The sequence below is a fragment of the Hordeum vulgare genome, chromosome 3H (assembly GCF_904849725.1).
Source record: "Hordeum vulgare subsp. vulgare chromosome 3H, MorexV3_pseudomolecules_assembly, whole genome shotgun sequence".
NCBI lineage: Eukaryota > Viridiplantae > Streptophyta > Magnoliopsida > Poales > Poaceae > Hordeum > Hordeum vulgare.
Window position 1 is genome coordinate 55,714,579 of NC_058520.1, and position 9,942 is coordinate 55,724,520.

Genomic DNA, 9,942 nt, shown 5'->3' on the forward strand with positions numbered 1-9,942 from the left:
ACTCGGCTCATGTCTACATAGTTCTCGAACCCGCAGTGTCTGCACACTTAAGGTTCGACGTTGTTTTATGCGTATTTGAGTTGTATGGTTGGTTACCGAATGTTGTTCGGAGTCCCGGATGAGATCACGAACGTCACGAGGGTTTCCGGAATGGTCCGGAAACGAAGATTGATATATAGGATGACCTCACTTGATTACCGGAAGGTTTTAGGAGTTACCGGGAATGTACCGGGAATGACGAATGGGTTCCGGGTGTTCACCGGGGGGGCAACCCACCCCGGGGAAGCCCATAGGCCTTGGGGGTGGCGCACCAGCCCTTGGTGGGCTGGTGGGACAGCCCAAGAAGGCCCTACGCGCCAAGGATAGAAAATCAAAGAGAAAAGAAAAAAAAGAGGTGGGAAAGGAGAGAAGGACTCCACTTTCCAATCCTAGTTGGACTAGGATTGGAGGAGGACTCCTCCTCCACTTGGTGCGCAGACCTTGGGGCTCCTTGAGCCTCAAGGCAAGCCTCCCCTCCCTCCTCCTATATATATGGAGCAATTAGGGCTGATTTGAGACAACTTTTCAAGGGCAGCCCGACCACATACCTCCACGGTTTTACCTCTAGATCACGTTTCTGCGGAGCTAGGGGGATCCCTGCCGAGATTAGATCACCACCAACCTCCGGAGCACCGTCACGCTGCCGGAGAACTCATCTACCTCTCTGTCTCTCTTGCTGGATCAAGAAGGCCGAGATCATCGTTGAGCTGTACGTGTGCTGAACGCGGAGGTGCCGTCCGTTCGGCACTAGATCGTGGGACGGATCGCGGGACGGTTCGTGGGACGGTTCGCGGGGCGGATTGAGGGACGTGAGAACGTTCCACTACATCAACCGCGTTCACTAACACTTCTGATGTGCGATCTACAAGGGTACATAGATCGGAAATCCCCTCTCGTAGATGGACATCACCATGATAGGTCTTCGTGCGCGTAGGAAATTTTTTGTTTCCCATGCGACGTTCACCAACAGTGGCATCATGAGCTAGGTTCATGCGTAGATGTAATCTCGAGTAGAACACAAAAGTTTTTATGGGCGGTGATGTGCGTTTTGCTGCCCTCCTTAGTCTTTTCTTGATTCCGCGGTATTGTTGGATCGAAGCGGCTCGGACCGACATTACTCGTACGCTTACGAGAGACTGGTTTCATCGCTACGAGTAACTGCGTTGCTCAAAGATGACCGGCGAGTGTCGGTTTCTCCAACTTTAGTTGAATCGGATTTGACCGAGAAGGTCCTTGGATGAGGTTAAATAGCAATTCATATATCTCCGTTGTGGTGTTTGCGTAAGTAAGATGTGATCCTACTAGATACCCATGGTCACCACGTAAAACATGCAACAACAATTAGAGGACGTCTAACTTGTTTTTGCAGGGTATGCTTGTGATGTGATATGGCCAACGATGTGATGTGATATATTGGATGTATGAGATGATCATGTTGTAATAGTTAATATCGAGTTGCACGTCGATGGTACGGCAACCGGCAGGAGCCATAGGGTTGTCTTTAAACTAACGTTTGTGCTTGCAGATGCGTTTACTATATTGCTAGGACGTAGCTTTAGTAGTAATAGCATGAGTAGCACGACAACCCCGATGGCGACACGTTGATGGAGATCATGGTGTGACGCCGGTGACAAGAAGATCGTGCCGGTGCTTTGGTGATGGAGATCAAGAAGCGCATGATGATGGCCATATCATGTCACTTATGAATTGCATGTGATGTTAATCCTTTATGCACCTTATCTTGCTTAGAACGACGGTAGCATTATGAGGTGATCTCTCACTAAAATTTCAAGACGAAATTGTGTTCTCCCCGACTGTGCACCGTTGCGACAGTTCTTCGTTTCGAGACACCACGTGATGATCGGGTGTGATAGACTCAACGTTCACATACAACGGGTGCAAAACAGTTGCACACGCGGAACACTCGGGTTAAGCTTGACGAGCCTAGCATGTGCAGACATGGCCTCGGAACACATGAGACCGAAAGGTCGAGCATGAATCGTATAGTTGATATGATTAGCATAGAGATGCTTACCACTGAAACTATTCTCGACTCACGTGATGATCGGACTTGAGATAGTGGATTTGGATCATGTACCACTCAAATGACTAGAGAGATGTACTTTTTGAGTGGGAGTTCTTAAGTAATATGATTAATTGAACTAATTGTCATGAACATAGTCTAATGGTCTTTGCGAATTACGATGTAGCTTGCGCTATAGCTCTACTGTTTTTATATGTTCCTAGAGAAAATTTAGTTGAAAGTTGATAGTAGCAAACTTTGGAGACTGAGTCTGTAAAACCGAGGATTGTCCTCGTTGCTGCGCAGAAGGCTTATGTCCTTAATGCACCACTTGGTGTGCTGCACCTTGAGCGTCGTCTGTAGATGTTGTGAACATCCGACATACACGTTTCTGATGACTACACGATAGTTCAGTGCAAAATACTTAATGGCTTAGAAGCAAGGCACCGAAGACGTTTTGAAACGTCACAGAACATAAGAGATGTTCTAAAGAGATGAAATTGTGATTTCATGCTTGTGCCCTTGTTAAGAGGTATGAGACCTCCGACAAGATTCTTTGTCCATGAAGTAAAGGAGAAAATCTCAATCGTTGAGCGTGTGCTCAGATTATCTGAGTACGAAAATCGCTTGAATCAAGTGGAAGTTGATCTTCCAGATAAGATAGTGATGGTTCTCCAAAGTCACTGCCACCAAGCTGTGCGAGCTTCGTGATGAACTATAACATATCAAGGATAGATACAATGATCCTTGAGTGATTCGCGATGTTTGACACTGCGAAAGTAGAAATCAAGAAGGAGCATCAATAGTTGATGGTTAGTAAAACCACTATGTTTCGATAAAGGCAAGGGCTAGAAGGGATACTTCGTGAAACGGCAAAGCAGTTGCTGCACTAATGAAGAGACCCCAGATTAAACCCAAGCCCGGGACTAAGTGCTTCTGTTATGAGGGGAACGGTCACTGAGGCGGAGCAACTCTAGATACTTGGTAGATAAGAAGGCTGGCAGAAGTCGAAAGAAGTATATTTGATATACATGATGTTGATGTGTACTTTACTAGTACTCCTAGTAGCACGAGGGTATTGGATACCGGTTCGGCTAAGTGATTAGTAACACGAAATGAAAGCTACGGCATAAACAGAGACTAGCTAAAGGCGAGGTGACGATACGTGTTGGAAGTGTTTCCAAGGTTGATATGATCAAACGTCGCACACTCCCTCTACCATCAGGGATTGGTGTTAAACCTAAATAATTGTTATTTGGTGCTTGTGTTAAGCATGAACATGCTTGGATCGTGTTTATTGCAATACGATTATCCATTTAAAGAGAATAATGGTTACTCTATTTGCTTGAATAATCACCTTCAATGGTTTATTGAATCTCGATCGTAGTGTTACACATGTTCATGATATTGGTGCCAAAAGATACGAGGTAATGATGATAGTACCACTTACTTGTGGCACTGCTGCTTGAGTCATGTTGGTATAAATTGCATGAAGAGGCTCCATGCTGATGGATCTTTATACTCACTTGATTTTGAATCACTAGTGACATGCAAATCATACCACATGAGCAAGGCCTTGTTTTCATTGAGATGAAACAAGATAGTAACTTGTTGGAAGTGATACTTTTTGATGTATGCAGTCCAATGGGTGCTGAGGCATGCAGTGGATATCATTATGTTCTTACTTCAATGACAATTTGAGTAGATACAAGAGTATTTACTTAATGAATCACAAGTCTGAAATATTGAAAAGTTCAATTCTGTTTCAGGAGTGAAGTTCGTCGTAACAAGAGGATAAACTGTCTACGATATGATCATAGAAATGAATATCTGAGTTACGAGTTTTGGTACGCAATTAAGACAATATGGAAATTGTTTCGCAGTTCATGCCACCTCGAACAACATAGTGTGATGATGTGTCTGAACATCATAGCCACGCACTATTTGGTATGGTGCATGCTATGATGTCTCTTATCGAATTACCACTATCGTTTATGGGTTATGCATTAGAGACAACCGCATTCACTTTAAATAGGGCACCGCGTATTTCCGTTGAGATGACACAGTATAGACTGAGGTTTAGAGAAATCTAAACTGTCGTTTCTTGAAAGTTTGGGGCTTCGACACTTGTGTGAAAAAGTTTCAGTCGAATAAGCTCAAACCCAAAGCGAATAAATGCATCTTCATAGGATATCCAAAACAGTTGGGTACATCTCCTATCTCAGATCCGAAAGCAAAGTGTTTGTTTCTAGAAACGGATCCTTTCTCGAGGAAAGGTTTCTCTCGAAAGAATTGAGTGGGAGGGTGGTAGAACTTGATGATGTTATTGAAACATCACTTCAACCAGTGTGTAGCAGGGCGCAGGAAGTTGTTCCTGTGGCGCCTACACCAATTGAAGTGAAAGCTGATGATGGTGATCATCGAGCATCGGATCAAGTTACTACAAACCTCGTAGGTTGACAAGGTCGCGTACTACTGCAGAGTGGTACGGTAACCCTGTCTTGGAGGTCATGTTGTTGAGCAACAGTGAACCTACGAGTTATGGAGAAAGCAATGGTGGGCCCGGATTCCGACAAATGGCTGGAAGCCATGAAATCCGAGAGAGGATCCATGTATGAAAACAAAGTGTAGACTTTGGAAGAACTACTTGATGGTCATAGGACTATTGAGTAAAGATGGATCTTTAAAAGGAAGACAAACGATGATGGTGATAAGTCACTATTAAGAAAAGCTCGACTTGTCGCAAAGATGTATCCGACAAGATCAAACAATTGACTATGATGAGACTTTCTCACTCGTAGCGCTGCTGAAAGTCTGTTAGAATTATGTTAGTAGTTGCTGCATTATTTATGAAATATTGCACATAGGATGTCAAAACATTGTTTCCTCGACGGTTTCCTCGAGCAAACATTGTATGGGATACAACCAGGAGGTTTTGTCGATCCTAAAGATACTAGCAAGTATGCAAGCTCCAGCGATCCTTCAATGGACTGGTGCAAGCATCTCGGAGTTGGAATATACACTTTGATGAGATGATCAAAGATTTTGGGTTTGTACAAGGTTTATGACAAACTTGTATTTCCAAAGAAGTGAGTGGGAGCACTGTAGAATTTCTGATAAGTATATGTGGTTGACATATTGTGGATCAGAAGTAATGTAGAATTTCTGTAAAGCATACAAGGTTGTTTGAAAGAAGTTTTCAAAGGAGTACGTGGATTGCGCTACTTGAACGTTGAGCATCAAAGATCTATGGAGATAGATCGAAAGCGCTTAATGGAAGTTTCAACAAGATGCATGCCTTGACAAGTTTTTGAAGGAGTTCAAAATAGATCAGCAAAGAAGGAGTTCTTGGTCGCGTTGTGAGGTGTGAATTTGAGTAAGACTCAAAACCCGACCCCGGCAGAATAAAGAGAATAGACGAAGGTCGTCTTCTATGCCTTGGCCGTAGAATCTGAAGTATGCCATGCTGGGTACCGCACCTGATGTGTGCCTTGACTCAAAGTCTGTTGAGAGGTACAGAGAGTGATCCATGATTGAATCACTAAGCAGCGGTCAAAATTTATCCTTAGTAACTGATGGACTAAGGAATTTTTCTCGATTATGGAGGTGGTTAAAAGAGTTCGTCGTAAAGGGTTACCTCGATGCAAGCTTTGACACTAATCCGAATAACTATGAGTAGTGAAACTGATTCGTATAGTAGAGTAGATATTTGGAGTATTTCCGAATAGCACATAGTAGCAGCATCTATAAGATGACATAAAGATTTGTAAAGAACACACGGATCTGAAAGTTTCAGAACCGTAGAGTAAAACCTCTCTCACGAGCAAGACGTGATAAGACCCCATAACTATATGGGTGTTGGATTCGTTGGAATCACATGGTGATGTGAACTAGATTATTGACTCTAGTGCAAGTGGGAGACTGTTGGAAATATGCCCTAGAGGCAATAATAAATTAGTTATTATTATATTTCTTTGTTCATGATAATCGTTTATTATCCATGCTATAATTGTATTGATTGGAAACACAATGCATGTGTGGATACATAGATAAAACACTGTCCCTAGTAAGCCTCTAGTTGACTAGCTCGTTGACCAGAGATGGTCAAGGTTTCCTGACCATAGGCAAGTGTTGTCACTTGATAACGGGATCACATCATTAGGAGAATCATGTGATGGACTAGACCCAAACTAATAGACGTAGCATGTTGATCGTGTCATTTTGTTGCTACTGTTTTCTGCGTGTCAAGTATTTGTTCCTATGACCATGAGATCATATAACTCACTGACACCGGAGGAATGCTTTGTGTGTATCAAACGTCGCAACGTAACTAGGTGACTATAAAGATGCTCTACAGGTATCTCCGAAGGTGTTCGTTGAGTTAGTATGGATCGAGACTGGGATTTGTCACTCCGTGTGACGGAGAGGTATCTCGGGGCCCACTCGGTAATACAACATCACACACAAGCCTTGGAAGCAATGTGACTTAGTGTAAGTTGCGGGATATTGTATTACGGAACGAGTAAAGAGACTTGCCGGTAAATGAGATTGAAATAGGTATACGGATACCGACGATCGAATCTCGGGCAAGTAACATACCGAAGGACAAAGGGAATGACATACGGGATTATATGAATCCTTGGCACTGAGGTTCAAACGATAAGATCTTCGTAGAATATGTAGGATCCAATATGGGCATCCAGGTCCCGCTATTGGATATTGACCGAGGAGTCACTCGGGTCATGTCTACATAGTTCTCGAACCCGCAGGGTCTGCACACTTAAGGTTCGACGTTGTTTTATGCGTATTTGAGTTATATGGTTGGTTACCGAATGTTGTTAGGAGTCCCGGATGAGATCACGGACGTCACGAGGGTTTCCGGAATGGTCCGGAAACGAAGATTGATATATAGGATGACCTCATTTGATTACCAGAAAGTTTTCGAAGTTACCGGGAATGTACCGGGAATGACGAATGGGTTCCGGGTGTTCACCGGGGGGGGGGGCAACCCACCCCGGGGAAGCCCATAGGCATTGGGGGTGGCGCACCAGCCCTTGGTGGGCTGGTGGGACAGCCCAAGAAGGCCCTATACGCCAAGGATAGAAAATTAGAGAGAAAAGAAAAAAAAAGAGGTGGGAAAGGAGAGAAGGACTCCACTTTCCAATCCTAGAGACTAGGATTGGAGGAGGACTCCTCCTCCCCTTGGTGCGCAGACCTTGGGGCTCCTTGAGCCTCAAGGCAAGCCTCCCCTCCCTCCTCCTATATATATGGAGCAATTAGGGCTGATTTGAGACAACTTTTCAAGAACAGCCCGACCACATACCTCCACGGTTTTAAATTCCAGAAATATTTTTGCTTTTAAAGACAAATTCTAGATTTCAAATAGTTGCCTTTTTACAAAAATATTCATAACTTCAAAAAATGTTATTAAAAAAAATCAGTTTTTAAGGAAATGTTCGATGTTTTTAAAAAATATTCAAAATATCTGATTTTTAAAAAATTTAAACTAAGTTCGTGTTTGAAAATTGTTATTAATTTTCAAAAAATATTCTCGCTTTCAGAAAATGTTGAAATTTTATTTTTTTTTTGCTTTTCCAACTTTGATCATAAATTCAGAAAATGGAATTTCGAAAATAGTTCTTCGAATTCGAAATATATTTTTGCTTGAGTTCGAAAATAGAAGGAAAAAGGAAAGAAAAAGCGAGCCAAAAAAAAAATAACAATAAAAGGAAAAAATAAATAGAAAAAAAAAGTTAGTTATCAGATTTTGTTAGAAAAAAAACTGGATCGGCCCAGTCAGGACGACCTACCTGTGCGAGCGAGGAACTTCGTGCCGCAATGAACGGCAGGTAGGGGCTCCCGCTGGTGCGGCCCATGTGACCAGTTTTGGGCGCTAGGGTTTGCAGCGGACGGGAAGAGATGAGGGCCGTCCGTAGCAAAGCTATCCAACGGCCAGCGTCTGTTGTTTGTTGGAGAGAGAGGAAAGAGGCATTAGTATATGTTCCCTCTGCCGCCGCCGAGCCAGCCAGTCGGTTCCCCTTCTTCCTTCTTCCCAACTCCCCCTCCACCCCTTTCTTCTACCGCCATCTATCTAGCCGGAGGACTTTCTTCTCCGTCTCCGTCTCCGTCTCGTGTTTGTCCATGAATCCCGTTCCGACTACAACCTGATTCTCGGACCTCATCTTCTCTCAATAAATACTGATAGCACTCCTCCCTCCTTTGTGAGATACCACAAGATCCACCATGTCGCTCAGACCCTATCACGAAGAATCACTGCGCCTGCCGGCCACGGAAGATGCGGCGTCGGCGGCGACAAAGTGGGACTGGGGGGAGGTTCTCCTTGACCACGTCGCTTACATGGTGGACAAGAAGAACCACACTTCCGCCGACCTTCGATTCAAGAGGAACCTGGACGGCAAGGAGGTGGATGTGCAGGTCAGCTTCTGCTTCGCCAAGCCGCCTCGCGTCTCCTACTTCTGCTGCCACGCCTACTTCCCCGACGACAAGGGAGAAGATGACACCTGCTTGTTCTTCTGCGAGCCTTACGTGTTCGCCACGGACGGTGACCTTGCCCTCATCATCCTCTGCATCGGCCGCGGCCGTCCCTCCCCCTTTGATACCGAGAAGAGTAAATACGAATACATCATCTACAAGGCAGCAACCTTTTTTTTTTTTTTGAAACCTACAAGGCAGCAACCTTTTTTTTTTTTTTTTTTTGATTTTTTTTTTTTTTTTACCAGCGGGAAGCCCAAGCTCACCCGGCTCCCGAAATTTCCCCCCGAAATGTTGCCGACTACGGGATGCGACTGCATCCCTTCCAGTGCCATTGGTGTCGTGCGTTACCGCAGCAACATTTCCACACATGTTCACCCCCAGGATGATGCCCTCGCCAAGGATGATGCCTACAGAATCGCAGCTCTTGCCTATGACTACTTCCACGACTCTAGCAATAGCCCATATGGTCCATACTACATATGCACTTACGACTCCCAGGCCAATGATTGGATCCGCAAACCAGCTGCTATTCCACAGCCGCCGCTGCCATCTGACTATGGCGCTGTTTGTTTCAAAAGTTCCAGGATTTTTTTAGTTCCAACTAAAAAGTCCTTAGTCCCTATCCTTTTCATGGACTAAAGTCATTAAATAACATGAAAAAAACCATGTTACCCTTAGTAATATATTAGAAGTTACTAAATGATATTCTAAAAGTAGGGGCATTCTTAAAAAAAATGCCAAAAAGTTCCAAAAAGACCCTCTCATAGGGACTTCTTTCTTTAGTCCCAAATACCTCCTTTTAGTCCCTAAAAGTCTCTTCTGTTTGTTTCACATGGGACTAAAAGGGACTTTTTTTAATCCCTACACCAAAAAGTCCATGAAAACAAACACCCCCTCTATCTGTGACATCGACATGGTGATCACCATCGGCGGTTCCAGCCGTGGCATCATCGGCTGGGTCGACCTTTCGAATGGCATCCTCCTCTCTGACATGCTCGCAGACAGCACACCCTGCAGACCGCTCCGCTATGTCGCCCTACCAAAGCCGACGCAGCCGCCAAATTGGCTCCCTCTCGCCATTGACATTGGATGCCACTTTCGAGACATTGTCCTTGTGAAAAAGACTGGCATCATCAGGTTCGTCGACCTACAGGTCCATGCTGACCCCAGCATCCCTTGCTCAGAAACCCCTTGTGGCTGGACGGTGCTCACATGGACCTTGGAGGGGCTCCATGACGGTTTGGATTTGGAAACCCTTGATGATTTGCATTTCCAGCCGGAGCACGAACTCCATTCTCATGATATCTCGGGCTACAACTTGCCCCAGTCTTTCTTTGTTTCCAACCCCATTCTCAGCTCCAGCACAGATGACGTCTTGTACCTCA

At 44.5% G+C, this 9,942-nt stretch overlaps 1 protein-coding gene across 1 annotated transcript; it reads left to right on the plus strand.

Moving 5' to 3' along the window:
* The first annotated feature begins 8,102 nt into the window (after nucleotides 1-8,102).
* LOC123442954 lies at nucleotides 8,103-9,238 on the plus strand. The gene is made up of 2 exons (XM_045119147.1): nucleotides 8,103-8,762; nucleotides 8,798-9,238. The coding sequence occupies exons 1-2, from the start codon at nucleotides 8,306-8,308 to the stop codon at nucleotides 8,941-8,943; spliced, it is 603 nt and encodes a 200-aa protein (XP_044975082.1). The 5' UTR covers nucleotides 8,103-8,305; the 3' UTR covers nucleotides 8,944-9,238.
* The last annotated feature ends 704 nt before the right edge of the window (nucleotides 9,239-9,942 follow it).

Coding starts and splice junctions, on each gene's coding strand:
- LOC123442954 (XM_045119147.1), top strand. CDS start 8,306: ATGTCGCTCAGACCCTATCACGAAGAATCACTGCGCCTGCCGGCCACG. Junction 8,763..8,797: donor ACCTACAAGGCAGCAACCTT/TTTTTTTTTTTT, acceptor TTTTTTTTTTTT/ACCAGCGGGAAGCCCAAGCT.